At 37.5% G+C, this 18,756-nt stretch overlaps 1 protein-coding gene across 37 annotated transcripts in view; it reads right to left on the reverse strand.

Annotated features, from left to right (window-relative positions):
• The window catches only part of NRXN1 (neurexin 1), a 673,398-nt gene that overhangs the window by 3,448 nt on the left and 651,194 nt on the right, over positions 1–18,756 (reverse strand). For 25 of the 37 annotated variants that reach the window (XM_038133404.1, XM_038133376.1, XM_038133387.1 and 22 more), the window contains one exon: positions 15,728–15,815. In XM_038133404.1, the coding sequence (XP_037989332.1) occupies positions 15,728–15,815 (88 nt within the window). The remainder of the gene's footprint in view (positions 1–15,727; positions 15,816–18,756) is intronic. The other 12 variants (XM_038133405.1, XM_038133407.1, XM_038133371.1 and 9 more) reach the window with 1 other exon arrangement.

Raw genomic sequence — 18,756 nt, forward strand, 5'->3', positions numbered from 1 at the left:
GAATCAGTCAAGTCTGCTGCTATGGTCACGTGTCCTTCTAGCTGCACCCACTGGGCCAGGACAGCCTAGCAATGCACTGATGCCTCGGGTTTTAGCTTTTCTATTTTTCAGATTCTGTGCTGCTTTAGTGTGTAAGTCTAGGCTTCATATTAGCGGATAGTAAGCTCTTTTCACAGAGCAGGTAGACAAAACAATTCCTTCTCTAGCTGGGGACCCAAGGACAGCTGATCCAGATCTCAGGCCCCAGAGCATCAACAGTGGTGGAATGAAGAGAGGAAACAAGAAGCATGGGACTTATGGGCTAAAGCTGTAACTGGACAATTAGCTCCAATATGCAAATAGACCAAATCGTATAAAAGTGTGAGACCCTGTAACTGGTGGTCCATATATTTTTTTGGCCATTTTGGGTTGTGCTGTCCAAGGTGTATCCACTGAGGCCTCCTAATAAATCCCTACTCAATTCTTTAGCTCCATCTAGTCTCTGTTCTGGGTCAGCCTTCACAAGGCATCAGTACCCACCCTCTACTAGTCCAAAACCAGATAGGGTTGCAGCCCATCTCTTTTTCAGGCTTTTAAACAAGGGAAAGGACAGCAAAGAACATCTCATTCTAGCCTTCAAAGATATAATTTCTCCCAGTGTCTTGTTAAGCTTATAATGCCTAAATAATCTGAAATAACAGGCGTGCCACAATTTAAATGCAGGGACATGAACATCTCAGAGGAAAGGATTTCCCTCTCCCATTCTCTCTCCTTCTCTTTCTCTAAGGAACAAAAAAGTGACATCATACTATTTATTGAGAAGGCAGTGATGATAAGATAGAGTGGAGGGAAAAAAAAAGAAATAGGCTGATAGCAGCCAATAAATTCACTACAAATAAGGTATCCTATGCTCTCCTGTACACTTCCCTCACCAAGCTTCTCAGTTTCTCCTTTCTTTGTAATATTTTCTTTTCTTTTTTAAAATTAATTATATTTATTCTTAGTGCTTTTAGAGAGCTATCCAACCCTATCTCCTATTTTCTACTTCAGAGTCCTCCTTGGATATGGCTACACTTTAGAGCACTTTTTCACTCACTTCTCCCATTCCCTCTTTTCATCATTGATGTCATTATCAGATATTCCTTTAAGGATTGCTTTATGCCCCAAGAAAACCTCTCGAATTGCACAGAGCAAGGACTCAGCCTCCTAAGAACTCACCTCTGAGGCCAGACTCTGGTCTTTTCAGCTGTGATATGAATAGAGCTGACCTATGTCTTCACACTGGAAAATCTTCTTGATAGGAACTATTGTGTTGTCTGGCATATTTTGTTCCCATGCACAGCCATGAGGAATGAAACCCTAATTCCAGGAGGAATTTTTAGTTTAAATGCTCTCAGCACGCACAGTGCTTTTGTGTTTTCCATGATCTCCTTTCTTTGTTGAATTTTGCAGCAGGAGGGGAGGCAGATCTTTGGATAGAATCACTTAAAGTGGTGATAGCTGAGATGGATCCTCTCTAACCTAACAAGTGTCATGGACAGAAATGTAGTTATCTGGGTTTATGCAGTACTCCTCTGATTATAGCAGCATTTCTAAACTTCTGGGAGGCTGTGCATCCTCAGCACTGCCAGCCTTGGCTGAGGCTCAGGACAGCCAGGCTGGCTTGGAGAAACTGCATTTATGCATCATTATGCATGGCTAAAAATTCAATCAGTAAAATGTAGATCCTAACTAAAAGTACTAAATGCTAGGTTTACAATATATTCACGATAACTTTATCAGGGCGTGGCTACTGGTAGCATTGTACTGAGGTGTGTTAGAAAAGTGTCTTGCTCAAAGTCCACAAAAGTACACTATGCTCCAGAGTCACTTTTGTAAGCAGTGTAAAGGCATATTAGCATGATGATGATTTTAAGAATGCTACATTAAAAGTAATGCCAGTCAAACTATCAGCACTGGTCAAAAAATTGCAACAAGTTTGATCTACCAGAATTGAAAGCAGCCACCAGCTACAGACATCTAGAATTGGCCTATGAAAATTAAAACGTAGCAAAAAACCACAATTCCCCAAAAGAATAAGTTCCTTCTCCACTCTGGTATTACTCATCACTTGCTTACTGGTGATCTGTGTTCTTATTGCTGAAACTCTTCCTCCTGGCAGTTATTTCAAACAGGTTTAAAGAAGCTGACATTTTGTTCAGCTGAAAGAACAGAGGCAAAACTGTAAAATTAAAAAAAAACCACCCATACTAAATAGTATTTTAACTTTTTGTATCCTTCTGAAAGTTCTTAATTGTTATGAGTTGCTGCGATTGGTACTTTCTATGGCAACACAAGAGATCCTGAAGGTTCTAAGATGTTTTTGTCATTTCAGGGCAGATGCCACCCTACTAAGAAAGGTGCCCTGTTCCAAAGTAGTCAATGACTGATTTAGATCCTGTTTGTTCATTGTAGCTATTGTAGAAAATGGAAATTCTTTTACACCTAGGGTGTCATTTACTGTTTTACAAGAGACAATGCATTGTGTGCAGAACAAAGACTGAGTATTTCCATAGTGAGTGAAAATGAGACAGTCTTATCTTACTGTATGTGATTTCAGGAAATTAATTTCTGTCTGAAAAATAATAGAAGCCACTGAATACACTGTCAATACCTGATGGATTAACAGCTGCTCTTTCTCTTTAAGATGCATACATTTGGGCCAAATACTGTCAAGTAACTTTACAATTAATGTCTACTAAATGACAGTTAACAGCTTGCTCAGAGGAAAACATTCTAATACTGCAACCTAAAAGAAACATCTAAGGTATATTTTTCAATGTTACCTAAATTACTGCCTCTCACCTGATGGCTCCCTTTTATTTTAAGAATGTTTTCACAATTGTCTCATTTAACCCATCTGTCTGAGAAATATTCCACCACTACACTGATGTTATTTAAACTTATAACATTTCAAAGCATCTGTTGCAATTTTATTTTTTTTGGACTTCTGGAAAAGGAGCAATTCAGCAAGGAAAAGGACTTGCTATTTTTGTTCCATTTACATTAAAATATGTTTTTAACCTAGTAGGGCATCTCCAGACAAATGAAGGAGGAGGAAATAGGAAAGTTTTACAAAGTATACAGGTTTGTCTGTGAGCATGTTAGATAGGAACAGCTAATGGACACCAAAGCAAGAGTCCTATTCTGAGACGGGATGGGAAGGGCCACTGGAAAAAAGCCAGCCTTAATTTCTTCTGAAATCTATATAAATAAATAAATCCTCATCCACAACATTGCTGAAACAGCTGCCTTCTATTTAAGATGTACCTTTGTTTGACTAAGACTGGAGTCAATTCCAAGGGGAATTTACCTATATTTTTTCCCCTGCAAGACAGGAATGATTACAAGGGATGGCAGATGATGTCAGTGGAGAGCAAACGAAGATTATAAATTTACAGAAATTGTGCTCTTTGTTTCCCAGCTCTTTGGGAAACACTGGATGCAGTTTTCTTCCCAGCATCTTGGTAGCTGGACCAGGCAGAGCCATTGGCTCTGCAGCAGAGCAGAGGTGTGTCTGCAGGTAACCTTGTCTGCTACTCAGCTGCAGTCACTCTTAGTGTCTGCAGCATGAAAAAGGTATTAACTTCTAGACATCTTACTGTACATGAGAACTGAAATACCTTATTGGAATATGTTAAGAATAAATAACATAAAATATTACTCTGATTTTAAGACTAAAGAGTTGCCTCAAAAATATACCCAAGGCCCAAACCCTGAAGCTATCTATTTATTAAAACAATAAATTGAGGTTGGTTTGATTAGGAACAAGACAAAATCATAAAGGCAGTGAATGTGCTCAAGCCTTTCCATAACAGTGAGAGGAAATGATTGTTGTCTTGTGGTGCAAGGATCCCTTCTTAAAACAACTTCTCTGATGCACAGCTCTTCCTCTCAACAGCACACAATCAGCATTTTTGTACGGCCTCAAAGACCAGCTTAGAAGAAACTGAGTTCTAAAAGCCTCTTCTACCACTTATGAAAATCTTTGCATGAAATAATAGCAATTGAGCACAGTTTTACATTGTGTAATAATGGATTAGAAAGTTCTTATTCTTGACTGTATTTCTAAGTGGTTTAAGATTTAGAGGGAAAAAAATATAACTATTTTCAGTGCCCAGTTTTCATTAATACTGTGAAAAGAAAATTGGAATTGCAGGTTCCCATGGGGTTTGTGAATTGAAATTAGCAGACTGAAAAAGAAAACAAAACAAAAAATGACAAAAGGACGCCAAACCTGTTTTCTTTACATTTATGCCTTCCCACAAACTGTGAATAGGAAATTACTCACAAGACAGAAATGTTTAACTACTGCATTTGCAATGAGGCATGAAGGCAATTATTTACGGGACACATATTAATTTTCACTCTGTGTGCTATCATTGTAGACCTGTTTGTGGTGGTTTTTCTGCAGCATTGTTGGATTCTGGTGAGCTGCTTTCTGAGCTCGCTGCAATTTCAGCACCTCTGTACAACGAATACCTCTGGAAAACAAACCCCAGCACTTCCTCTGCAGAACTGGGGTAGATGCAGCCCAGCTTCAAAACCAGCATGAAGGTCTGCTGTAGACTTGTGTTTAAAGGAAAATTTTTAAGGTATCTGTTCTACTCTTTGGTGTGAAAACCAAGGATATAACACATTAAGATACTTTTAAAGTGACATCAGCTGACTTAGCTTGTTATAAAAATAGTCTAGCAGAGGAACAGCATCCACAACTAAAAAGATAGGTTTGCTATGAAGCTAAACATTCTCTTTGCACTGAGCAGAGTGCTTATTTCCAAGTGTAATGATTTGTCATATATCAACTTCGAATCATTTAAAATCCTACCAACTCCTTAGGACTGCAGGTTTGCAAGTAACTTCTTTTTCCCCTGTGGCTGAGAGGTGGAAGGTTGTTTTCTCAACCTTTTAAAATGTCATCACAAGTCTAAAGGGAGATAGGATAGTTGGTTGTACAGTGGCAATTGATGGACCATACCAAATCAATGGGTTTTAGGAGTTACTATGTTTTGCAGAGCTGAGGCGAATATTTCACAGTTTCATAAGAAGCTTTTGTGAAAGTATTTTCCACAAAACTAAATTTAATTTTAGCCAAAGTATGACCAATATATTACTTAATGTTTTTAACAGCCTTCATCGCTGTGGTTTTACCCTTTTTATTAGTATATTTTAACATTTCAGTTGCACTGCTTCTCTTTTAGTATTCCTTCTCTCCAAACAAGGATTCTATCTTCCCTTACCAGTTCAGGTGTCCTACCTCTCCCTATTTCTATATTTGTCATTCAGCTTTGTATCTCTCCTTATTTAATTTTTATGTGAATCTATTTTCCTGGTTTTGTGCATATTCTGAGAAATCTTTGGTAATTTGGTACTTTGTTTCAGAAGTTTTGACTGACTACGAGAGTCAGTAGTTAGTCTGTATTTTAAATTGAAGTATTCCTACGTGGTGGGGGGGGGGGAGGGGGGAGAAGCTTTTGCAAATAAGATAACATAAGGAAGACAAAACAAAAAAATTACACAACCGATAGCATGCTTTCAAGCTAGAGCTAAGCTGCTGCAACTGTGGGCCACCAGTTCAGACAACTAAACTGGGATCATTTGCTTGGTGAGTTGCCAGCTGCTGCTGCTCCCTGAGGACTCAGTGTTAAAGCAAGAAAAGAGCAGGGGCACTGGAAACATAAATATTTGGTGGCAGCTAACAGTAAGATTGGCTGCATTGAACCAAAACTGTGACATTTGGGCTCCACTGACTTCAGGAAAAGTTTTGCTATGAGCTTGGTGAGATCAAGGTTTCATTGCTTGCTATTTTTAACATTGTCATCTCATTTTAAAAAAAGGCAAAAAATCCAAACCTCCTTATCTAGGAACCAGTTTTCAGTAGAATACCAAAATGTAGTTGTAAAGCGTGAGGAATCAGCTGGCTTGGCCTGCAGAGCGTGGAATGATTCTTGCTCATGAAATGAGCTGGAGGTGCAGACACCCACATTCATCTCACAACTGTGGGTGATTCCCTGATTTTCCTCCTTCACTAGGCAGCTACTACATGAAGAGATAAATGTCTATGCCACAAACATTATATATATATGGCTTGAATGTTGAAGCAGAAAGCACAGCATTCAATCTGTTCCAAACACTGTCATCAAGTCAGACCCATTACTGACAAAGTTGATAATATGCCTGGGAGAAGAAGGGGCCAAGCTTTCAAGACATCCAGAATATCCTTGCACATTTACTGGGGGTGCAGCTGCTATAAATACTGAACTACTCCTGCTACCCAAAGGCTCAGATTCAAGAGGTACACTTGTTCAGCCTGAATCCTATTACTGCCTAAACCATATATGCTTCTCTGGGATTGGGAAGAGAAAGACAAATGGAATTCAGGATGGATATAAGTTATTTTTGATGTAAATAATGTTCTTTTTCTCCTGATAAAATGATTAAAATTAATAAGACTGCCTTGTTTTTCTTTTCTTTTCTCATAATTTTCTATGAAACAATTCTGGTGTCTCTGATGTTGGCGCAAGGGACAAAAGTTTGAGATATCTATAAAGCTTTGTTTCATTTCAGAATATAATTCTTGCGTTCTCACTTCTTTCATCTTTCACTTTTCCCTTTTCTGAAACTTTTTAAAGGGTACATTCACTGTTGTGTGATGTATATGATGTATTCTAGATCTGAAGCTACTGTTTAAGCCAGTTCACATTCAAACCATCAAAGTCCCAGATCTAGACCATAGCCCTTAACCTTAGGAGAAGTGCTGGTTTTGAAACCTGTATAGAATAGCATGTCAACACAGCAGCAGAAGGTTTCTTTCAGTTCTTTATATAGTCAGAAGGAGATAGCCTAAGGTTAGACTATTTCAGGTACATGCACCCTCATTATAGGTTACTTTTGCCTTGAATTTTTCCTGCTTCCATTTAAGAGCAACATCCTTGGAGAATACCTAGTTCTCAAACTTGTCAGCATTCTCCTACCACTTTGCAGGCTGTCAAATTACACGACTCACACACCACAATACCCCAGTGCTTCTGGCACAGGTTTAAACTAGCTGTGAGCAAGGGGTTGAAAATTGGTAGCAGCATCCTTAGTACTAGGTGGGCAAGAGGTAATGGGTGTTCACACTCTACTGGCTGCTAGAAAACACCAGCAAGAAGCTCACAGTTTGTTCTTGTTTCCCTTCTCTGGCAGAGGGGTCAGCAAACCAGTTCACTGCCAGCAATCTGGTATGATGATTACTGGTTTGAGAACCTGCTGCTGGCAGGCACCACTCTAGGACATCATATTAATTGAATTTATCAGGTATTGGAAATTTCCTGTAGAATTTGAAAGACCAGGTTTAACATCTTATTGCTCAATTTTGGTTTGAGAAAGCCTTGGCATAACAACTGAGCAATATAATGCTAATTCAGGCTAGTATTTTGGCTATAAACCTTCTCCTATCTCTGCAAAATATTGTCTTTCTTCTAGCTTTTTCATGAAAACAAGGATGAAAAATAGTCCTGTGGAAAAGTGAGTTTCCTTCACAAAAAGAAGAAATTCAATACATATGCATTACAAAGCTACAGGAAACAGTTTCAGTATAGTGCCCACAGTCTGCAAGAAAATATAAGTACTAGATGTAGCAAATCAAACCAGAATGAAGTGTAGCTCAAGGAAAACAATGAAGTTTCCTCAATCAAGGCACCAGTAACACAGACTAATTTCAAACCAGAACTCATTTATTTATTTAACAGTCTATGTGCACTCTTGATCCTAAGTTTAAACTTGATTTAAAGGACAAATTTTTAGGATTATACATTTTAATTTACAATTTTTTTAGCAGATCAACATGAAAATTAATGGAACTTGTTCTAGATTCAATCATCTCTCTACTTCATCCTTGAGTAAGTAAATCCTCTGTTTTTCCAAAATTTCTTATTGAATTACAAAAAAGAATCTCAGTCAAGTCAATGAATTACTTGCCTGTTTCTGAAAAACCTCTTTTTTACAATTACTATCTTATTTTCTGCATTTTTCATCCAGAGTGTGAAGTTCACCTGTGGAAAATATTTTTGAAAGTCCACATAATCTATATTTGGCCTTATTTCATTCTTTTCAGTAAATGTGATGTGCTTTACGGGTTGTTTTTCAATTCAGTGAATCTTGAGTTCCATATTAAAAATATCTACACTGTTTTTGAAAATGGTGGAAACTTCTCATAGTGGAGGCTGTCAAAGAACACACATCTTTATTTCTGTGGCTAACAACAAAGAATAAAAAAGATTTAGGACTCTCTAGAACCTATTTTCATTTACTAATGATACATTCATGGCCACTGGAGCCTAATGTGTTATATTACTGAAAATCTTGAATACCAGGCTTGGAAACCATGTCTGCTTTATTGAAGAGAGCATGGACATAGACCTAATTTCATTTTTTTCCTTGCTGAGAAAACAACTGCATTCACAGACAATTCATTTTTAAGGTCTATGCAATACCTTATCTGTAAGACAGGTTCTTTTTTTTCAAGAATATCAAAAAGAATAGGTCAAGCAACTGCTTGTATACAAGCAACAGTTTTTCCTGCAAACTTTTCTAGGGAAAATCAGGAAAGTAAGTCCTCAATTAACTTGAATTAAAGGATGTGATATTCATGGACATATCACTGAAATATCTAGGGAACTTCCTAGTGCTGAAAAATCTAAGGATTTCCACTGTAGTCAGTGGATTTGTGAATGAGTGATGTGGAGGGCCTGGTTTGCTTCTCCACATACACATCTTAGTCCTGGTACCACAGCAGCATCTTGTGCTGCAGCTTTGCCTGTAAATACCTTCTGAACTGACTCACTAGCTGTCTTTTACATCTTTAAAAGAAAGAAAAATAACAGACCCCTCTTTCTTTGGACACTCCTTCAGGCACATGGAGTAATGTGCCCATTTTAATTGGATTTTTGTTCATAAAGAGAACATTTCTTGAAACTACTCAAAATGTTGCCATTCGGTTTTGTCTGTTCTGTGGATATGTCTAACTCCAAACCACTGAACATGTAACAGCAGGACTAACAACTGCCACTTAGTAAATTTCTCTGCACAGGAGTTGCCTTTTCATGTTGTCTGTGTAGGTCTGAAGCATGAAATCAAGATTTGTGCTTCCACACAAATAATAACGCAGTGTTTGCACCGTGAATGTTTGCTAGCTGGGATTAAACCCCAGCAGCCATTCTTATTTAACTGTTCTATGTTTCATAGAAGTGAGAAGACCCAGCTTTAGCAGGGATATGCATGGAATATGAATGTACCCTCAAAGTTCACACCCAAGGAAAGCCGTTCATCATTTACGCACCGGTGGAGAGGCCCTCGTGTGAGTTAACGCGGAGCCTTGTGTGATTTACAGCAGTCTGATGGCAATATTTCTTACCACAGAGCACAGTGACCTGCTGGTATTGCACTGCCAGAAAACCATTGTGTGCAGAAAAAAAGCCACCCCCCCTGTATGCATCTATATTCTTCCATCTGACACCAGGAATGTATGAAAATCCCAAGGAGTGGCTAGAAACCTCCAGTTCTACTCAGTATTCCCACATTTCAATGGCATGGCTGGCAAAGAGTAGAGGCCAGCTATGGCATAATGGATCAATCACGATTTTTAAGCTCATTTCTTTAGATAATTTGGAAAAAAAACCATCTTTTTTGATCAAATTCAAGTTAGAAATGCCATATTTGTAATTCACTGTTACAGGCACTAGGACCACAGCCTGTTGATAAAGAAGTAGTTCAGTTAACAATAAAATAATTTGGAAAAATGCAGTGTTTACTTTCTGTTCATCTGGTAAAGGCTTTAAAATTTATTTAAAAAATAAATAAGCGTAAAAAGTATTTTATCTTCAATGGAAGAAAGATTAATCTATATCTTAATCCCCTTAGTTCCTTTATGCTAACACTTGGAAAGTTTGTAAATAAAGCATAGTTTTCACCCTTTAGTAGCTTATACAGAGATGACTATGTATATCAGCTAAAAATTTTAAAAGTATAATTCAAGACAACCTAGTGATCTTTCTGGCACTGGAAATGCATAGAGAACTACAGGATAATTGGACTGAGGCACAAATATTCCCTTTATGTCTCAAGCCATAATGAACACAGTAACCCTATGAACTAACTGTAATTTTATTTTTCTTTGTTTCAGCTTCTCGCACAAAGAATTCCATGAAGAGCATTAAATAGGGCACTTGCAGTGATGTATAAATTATAGGAGTCACTTCACCTCCTACTGCAATGTTATCTTGCTGCCAGATGCACCAGGACTACAGTGCAGTAATTCGTGACTGGAAAAGAAAGCAAAACTTCTAGTAATGAGCATAAAACACTCACAATCCATATTTCACAGCTCTGCCTGTTAGAAAAAGAGGCATCAATGCTGGGACCGAACCTAAACCATCACAAGGTGGCTGAGAATATAGGGTTCTGAGCCATCTCATCTGTCCAACATGCTATCACAGAGAAGAGGACATGCATGTGTAGGAAGAAGTTTGCATGTAAAGCCCCACACTGTTCTGCTCACAGGACTAAGCCTTCCCCAAAGCAGTGACTGCTAAGAGTCATCTTCAGCTGTGGCTTGTTCACTCTCTAGGCTAAACTGGTGCTTTGGAGATTTCTTGTTGTCACCAGTTGTTTTCTGCAATACAATTAGTCTGGCCAGCACGTAGGAAAAATTAAAAACATGCTCAAAGACCAGCCCAGAAGCATCAATCCTCTTAACCATTATTTCTTAATAATATAAGAAAATAAATTATTTCATTTATCCCTTTGAATTAAAAATTAGGGCTGAGAAAGCTAACCAGCTGTTATACCTGACTGAACTCTGTCCTGATTATTCTTTTTACCCACAGAATGGTAAAGGACAAGATCTGTCATCAATCAGACATTGCCCTGGGAAATGGAAGCCAAAAACTGCCAAATGAAGAGATGAAGGAGTATTTTCTTTGGTTGCAACATGTGGAGTTCCACTGGTTGAAAGACACTTGTCTGAACCTGAAGAAAAAGCCTTCTTTCACTTTGAAGTTCACCTTCTGCTAAAATTTCCAAGACCAGTGAATACATTGACTATAAGACCACCAAAACCTCTACTTATCCCATTTCAGCTGGGCTGTAAGAAAAGCTTTCAACCCAATTGTGAGCTTAAACCTCTTCTGAGTCACAAATTTGAGAAATATTTAAAATTCATTTGCAGAAAAAGAACTGCTTGTGTGTTTGTCTAAAACTGTAAGACTTTTCCTGGTTGAGATTTCGCTGCCATTAAACTCAGTCATTTCACTTCATTTGACCCAGCTCAGACCTCTCTGCCTTTTGGAACATTTCAATAGCTACAGAAGTGGTTAGATAATAGCTAACAAATAAAATACCAGCCCAGAGTAACTGGAACAAATAAGCTGTGTACCACAAATGCTCACTGAAACTCAGCAGAAATCAGAGCTCTCTACAGAGCTCAGCAACGGCTGGAACAGCAGTCCTGATGTGAAGAATGGCAATTTGTCCACCTGCAGTTTTATAACTCCTCATGTAAAATCAGTAAATTGTCCCAGATTCTTTTTTTTTTTTTTTTTTTTGATAGGTTACCACTAAATTTTTTTGTAACTTGTCTACAAAGTGAAAAGGTTTTATTATTTCCTCCATAACATGAAGTTAAGGACATATAAACTGTTTTTTTTATTTTATATTATTATCATCATCCTCAATCTTCATGCTATTACTGGTATTTAGGGGAAGCAATACTTGTTGCCTTACTACACAAAACATAATGCAAAAAAAAAATATGTTGACTAAGTTTTGCATGCTAATAAATTTGTTATGACTTCATCCAATTATGGCACATTTAGCAGTTTGTATACCACAATGAAATCTGCAATTATAATTTTTGTGACTTTATGTTCCAGACAAGATGATGGGATTGCTGCTCAGCAGCTCCTAATCGGGTTTACATTTTTATGTCCTATATGAAATTTGTGGCAAATTGCATCTTTCCATTTATTATTTAGCATTTAGCAGACAGGTGCACAGAAAGCAAAGCTGGTGGCGGCAGAGTGGGACTTGTTAGCCACTACGAACTGCAACATATTTGTACAAGGAAAAAAGCCTTATTTTATGCATAAATCTCACTAATTAGTAAAATCTGGATAAGCAGTATTTTCTATGAGATATAGGCATACCATATTCAAACTGTTTGTTGAATAGGCTCTCATTTGGAGCTGAGAACATTGGTTAGAAATAGGCATATTACGGCCAGTCATTACAGAAATAGTGAGTCATGGCTCTTTAATAAAACTGCAGGGGCTTTGGCCATCCCTTGATTGAATTCTTGGTAGAAAAGTGTTGACCACACAGCTCTGAGCACATCATCTCTTGCCATGAGGTGGATTCCTTTGCTGAAGGATCCCAGACTACAGCCTCTGAAGTGAAAACACAAAAGTAAAGCAGCCCTAACCATCGTATTTTCAGCCTCCTAGAATTACTTGTCAGGATAGATTAGTTTTACCACCATTAGTGAGGACGTTGAGGAGTAGCTGTGGAGAAGCCAGTCTGGTTTGTGGAAAGGGTTAAGGGGGAAAAGCTGAACTGAGCCATGGGGATATCTTAAATATCCTTCTGTATTTAAGTATCCTTCTGTATCTCCTATTCCAACTGAAAAGAAACACAATCATCAGACTCTCACTGCCAACAGCACTGTGCTTCTCTCCTTGAATTCCAGCCTACTGTTAGGAGCAGCTCAAATCCACATGGAGACTGCAGTATTATGGATATTGAGCAATGCCTACCTGACTATTCATGGAAAAAGGTTATTCATAACACTAAGTGACTAAGACTAAAACAGAGAGACTGATATGCCAGAAGTTACAACTTCAGTAACCCTTTTGGCTCAGGTATTTTCAAGTATGATAAAATGACAAGGCTGATGAAGGCAAATTAACAGCTTTTAAAAGTTGAGAGTGGGAGGAAGAATGACATTTTGATGAGAAGAATGACAGATAAAATGATCCAGACAATTGGGATTATGCAGAACATAACTCCTGTGCCAATCCACAGGTTTTTTTTTAAAAAAGCAGTAGCAGTTGGGATCTGACAAATGAAACAGTAAAACCATTCTCAAATAAACAAAAATGAGAAGCATAGCTGTGTGATGAATGCTAAGCTAAAACAGGAAAGCTGAACAGCAGCATGTGAAGCTAATGGCAATTTTTTGTTGAAAGACTAACATCCACATCCCTTTTCTAAACCATAGTTTGGACAGAAACAATAGGCTGTCAGAAAGTTCCATTTTACCTCTCCCATTCTTGCACCCACCAGCCAAATGACTCTGCACAGCACAGGACTACCAAACACTGCAGCCCTAGAGCTCAAACTACCTCAGAGAAGAATTATTCTGAAATTTCATTGGCTTTCAGTGAGCTGTAAGCCTGAGAAAATACAAATACAGCTTTAATACCAAAGCTGCATTCCCAGGCGATTTGGAAAATTATTTAGTGCTACATAACCAATGTATTGCCTTAAAAATACCTTATAAAATCAAATAACACCCCCCTAAATGTCAATTTATCTACTGAACAGCACTTCCTGAGTTAAGTACAGCAAGAAAACAACTGGCATGAATGAGCTCAGAGCCATTCGAGCTACGGCACTGACTCATACGGGACAGGACAGTCTTGCTAAACTCAAGAATTTGTAAATGAGAATGAAGGAGCAGGAAAAAAATATTCCTGAATATCTTGATCATAATGTCCGAGACTTCTGTGAGTGAAATACCTCCCTGAGAGGTAAAAAACTGTGTGAGTGTACCTGTTGCTACTCAGTTTTAAGAACAATCATTCAATTGAATGGAATTTTGAAAATTACTCTGAAATCCTTTAATTGGAAAGTGAAAGAAAATAATCCTGAAGTATCGTCATCAAATCTGTAAATTGGTTTCTGTAAGAGCTCAAGTGCCATCCTGCAGGTCTGTCAGACACTGAGACAAGTCATATATGCCCTTACTTCAGTTTAAGTAAATAATTCTTGCATGTGGGTATCAAGATCTGTGACTTAAAATAGGAACTATGCATTTGCATATGAAGAAAAATTTCATTTGTCTTAGGGCTATGTAGACGTTTCTCCTGCCCCAGATTTTGGTATCGTACTAAGATGGCTCTTAGTTGCTATTTGCATTAATATATTAATCTCAAATTAAATTGGTTTCTACTCGAGCTAAATATGTTGCTGCACAGCAAATAGATCTTAATTCTTTTACTATTAAGTGAAATAGCAAGCACCAAAGATTACCAAATTACCTCAGACAACTAGCAGTGGGCATGCTACCAAACAGCACAGAATTCAAGGGAATTCTGGGGAAAATTCTAAGGAAAACTGAGATATATCTATATGGTATCAGGAAATATAAAACCTAAACCAAACCAACAAAGAATAATTCATTGGATTATCTAGGATTATTTTAAAGGATAGGAAGTTTTGCAGCCCTTTCACTTCAATGATAAACGTTGGGATTTTTAGAGATGGTACATAGTATTTCACTAAACATTATTGAGTATAATTGAACCTTTGGAACAGATTGCCCACAGAAGTTGTGGATGTTCCATCTCCTGAAGTGTCCAAGGCCAAGCTGGATGGGGTTTTGAGCAACCAGGTCTAGTGGAAGATGTCCCTGCCCATGGCAGAGGTTTGGGATTAGATATAGTTAAAGGCCTCTTCCAACACACATTTTCCAATTTTTTCACAGAGGAGAATTATTACCAAATCTCTGCTATTCAGCAGAGTAGGAACTACATGGCCAAAACACTGCCAAGTTTTTGTTTCATGGCAAATACTCTTGTTTCTGGTTACAGCTAAAACATACACTCTGAATAGGCTTGGCTTGGAAAAAAAAAAAGTAAAAAATTAAAGATTTGGTATTTGAAACTGTTGTATTCTATGTCTTCAGGTTTTACCTATCTATACAAAATTTCATATCACTAACAGCAAGTAAAAATGAATTCAACTCTACCTTCCAGTGCGTGAAGGCAGCCTATAGGAAAAATTGAGAGGGACTTTTTACAAGAGCTGTAGTGACAGGACAAGGTGAAATGGATCCAAACTGAAAGACACTAGGTTTAGATTAGATATTAGGAAAAAATTCTTCCCTGTGAGGGTGGTGAGGCACTGGAACAGGTTTCCCAGAGAAACTGTGAATGCCACATCCCTTGAAATGTTCAAGGCCAGGTTGGATGGAATTTTGAGCAGCCTGGTCTAGTGAAAAGTGTCCCTGACCACATCAGGGAGATTGGAACTAGATGATCTTTGAGGTCCCTTCCAACACAGGCCATTCTATGATTCCATGATATAACATGACATTTTCAATATGATATTTTTATCTTATTGAGGGCAATGCTTAAGGCACAAACAATATCAACACCCTCCTGCTAAATAAAGCTGCACTTTCTTTATCACAACACAGTTGCTAGAATGCCCTTCCTAGTCCATCCCCAGGTGCTAAGCCAAGCCGTAACTTTGCTCAGACCATGACATGTGCTACCATCTGACATCCAGGAGCTGACTCTTCCACTCTGCTAACACCACCACATGTAGAAAGGGCCCAATTCAACCTCTCCTTGCCATGCACAAAAGGACTGTCCTGCTAGGTGGGGCTCTGGGGGACTGGAGCATGCAAATATGAAAGAAAAGAAAGTAATAAAAAAAGTTGACTAACCTAACCCACCTGAGCTCGGCTCACAGGGATCGATGTCCTCATCATCACTGGGACATTCAGCCGAGGCCACCAGGATGTCATCTGTAGCCTGCAAAGAAAATAAGAGTCAAATAGATGTACTTGAATTGACTGAACATGTTGTAAGTTTCTCACCAGCATGTCTTCTTTTTTTTTTTTTTTTTTTTAGAATTTATGCGAGGCCCAGAGCATTCCAGACTTAAAGTGTAATGGTGCAGTGACACTCTCCACCTCTCTATTAATGGGACTTTGCTTTTCAATTTGCACTTGTCAGGATTTAGAATTGTGTTAGATATCCAGTGTGGGCGCTCACACATTTTAATTTTTTTTTTTTTTTTTGGTAATAAGGACAGAAAGTAGAAGGACAGAATATGTATATCAAGGCTGCTGGTCTTCCTTCTTTATTGCCAATATCTCTACTATGATATTACTGAGAGGACATTAAAATACAAGTCAAAATAATGAACTGCCTGCAGTGCAGCTGTTAAGATTATTATAAATGTAGTGATGTTTTTCTCCATTAACTGCACTTGCTTTCTCAGATGTAGAGTCAAAAAAAAACCAAAAAAAGGAAAAGAAACAAACATATCTCTCACTGAGCTGAAAACTATTTAATGAAAAGAAAGTCAAGAAAAGAAAACAATAATAAATGCATATATGCTAGAAATTATTATGGTGTTTTCTTAAAAAAGTGAAAACCTCTTATTTTCTTAAATAAGTGAAGTATTGTGTGAGTGCTATGATTAGCTTCCAGGGTCAAATTTCATTTGGACAATTTTTTGTATAAAGAAATTATATAAATCAAGACAAAGGAAACAAACCAGGGGATGTATGGTAAAACACACTATAAAACTTCAAAAAATAACTGGGAAATTCCTATCTACTGCTTCTTATAGTGCAAAGACCAGGATATATTCAATGAAACACTGAGACAATCAATCAGTCAACATGAAAAAATTAATATCTTTTCAAGCCACCTCTGAGAACAATCATTTAGAAATGTAATAAGAACGTCTACAGTAATTCAGGGAAATAATGGGAGGGAAATGTAAACTGTCATTCACCTGGTCATTTCTCAAGAAATTACTAAAGAGGTTAGGAAGATGCTTTTCCTATGGGCAAGGCATTTCATAACTGTCCATTTCAAACTTCTGTTCACCTCATCAAAGGAAATACATGGAGAGAATAAAATACTACATGATATTCAAACAAGAGGCTCAGGACATAGCAGGCAAAAAGCCATTCTTGGATTCATGTATGATAAATATGCCAGCAACCCATTTCAGTGAATGCAAAACTTTCTTCCTTTATCTCTCCATGGGTAGAGAGGAGGGACGTAAAGTGCATGAAAGTTTTCCTTCATCAGTTTAAATCTGAAGATGTAAAAATTTTATAGCTGTGCAGCAGGGCCAAAGGCTAACCAATGCTGTTTATCATTATTATTCTAACCAGAGTTTTAAAGCGAAGCATATTACAGTAATAGGCTTTACTTTGTCATGCTTCAAGAATATTAATGAATATAAGCTCTCAGCACTTCTCTGAAGTAGGAAAGTGATACAGGAATACATTCATTAATATGTGAGGCATAACAAAGAAAAGCCCATAATAATAATCATAATATATTTTAGAGGTAAAAGACTGAGGCATAACGGAATGAAGTAACTTGCTGAAGGTAATCAAAAAGGCTATAGACAACAGCTACGTTTGGATGCCATAATCACAAAAATTATCTTTCCTTATAGCTGAGAAAATTTGTAGCTAGAGGAAACAACTGTAAATCTGAAATACTGCCAAAATTAGTTGGCAGATATGCAAAATTAAAAAAAAAAAAAAACCAAAAAAAGCTTTCTAGTTGTCCTTCATTTCTACCATGTAGAAAATCAAAGCTGGAACAAAAGCCAACTGCAAAGACCCTCTTGAATTTCCAATGTCCATTTCTTTTCCTCAGATGACAACCATTTAAGCTTGAAAACCAGTAGCTTGGTCTCTTTGAGGAAAATTGCCTTTTTTTTTAATATAAAGAAGAAATAACCAAGTAACCAACAAAGCCTGCCCATAAGAAAATATCTCTGTACTGTAAACCCCACAACTATTAGGTATAAAAACATAATAATAAGTGCATAAAGTATCATGCATCTCCCAAAGAGATTCAACTAGGTAAGTGAAGCAGCAGTGTCAAATTTTCCTTTTGCCCACAACACTGGACAAGACAATACTTTTATGATCGGTAGCCAGAATTCTGAATATTTATCAATGGATCACTGAGGAGCTCTACACAAATACCATTAAACAGAGAGGATCACATGCATACTCAACAGTCACATCAAGAAATGGTCTCAGACCTACTGGTCTGACTGGAATTTTGATTAGGGGTGCTTTGGCCCATGCACAGATGAGTCACCCTTGTAATTTGAGTGACCCAAGAAGAAATGATCAGACAGATTTATGGGATTATTGCAGTGTCTCTGATTACTCTTGATATAGGATAGAATGGTAAGACTTTAGGTAACTCTACTTCCTTGTACAATTTGTGGTACGTTCAAAATTCTGGTAATTCAAAATCACCAGAAAAATAATGCACTTTAAGTATTTTCATGTCAGAGAGATACTTTGCTCAGCTACTTATAAGAGAGTGTCAAAACTGTCTTCATAAAGTGACACTAATTCCAATCTATAGAAAGAGTATTCATACTTCTACAAGGAGAAAGGGTTGTTCTTGGATGATAAAAATGCATGCATATTATGGGTACAGAAATGAATAATACCTTAAATAAATGGGAATATAGAATGTCGAGAAAGACCTCATTAATATCTCAGCATATTAAAGGAAGTAATGTGTGTTTCAAAGTCAATACTTGGTATAAAATTCATTTTCTTGCAAGCAATAATCAAGTATCAGTAGCTGAATAAGAAGCACAGTGATAAGATGATGTGAAAAGTGTTTTTCTTCAGAAAAATACATGAAGAAGAATTCAAGTTTAAGTACCAATTAAAAGACGTGTCACAACCTG

The sequence above is a fragment of the Motacilla alba genome, chromosome 3 (genome assembly GCF_015832195.1).
Source record: "Motacilla alba alba isolate MOTALB_02 chromosome 3, Motacilla_alba_V1.0_pri, whole genome shotgun sequence".
Classification (NCBI taxonomy): domain Eukaryota; kingdom Metazoa; phylum Chordata; class Aves; order Passeriformes; family Motacillidae; genus Motacilla; species Motacilla alba.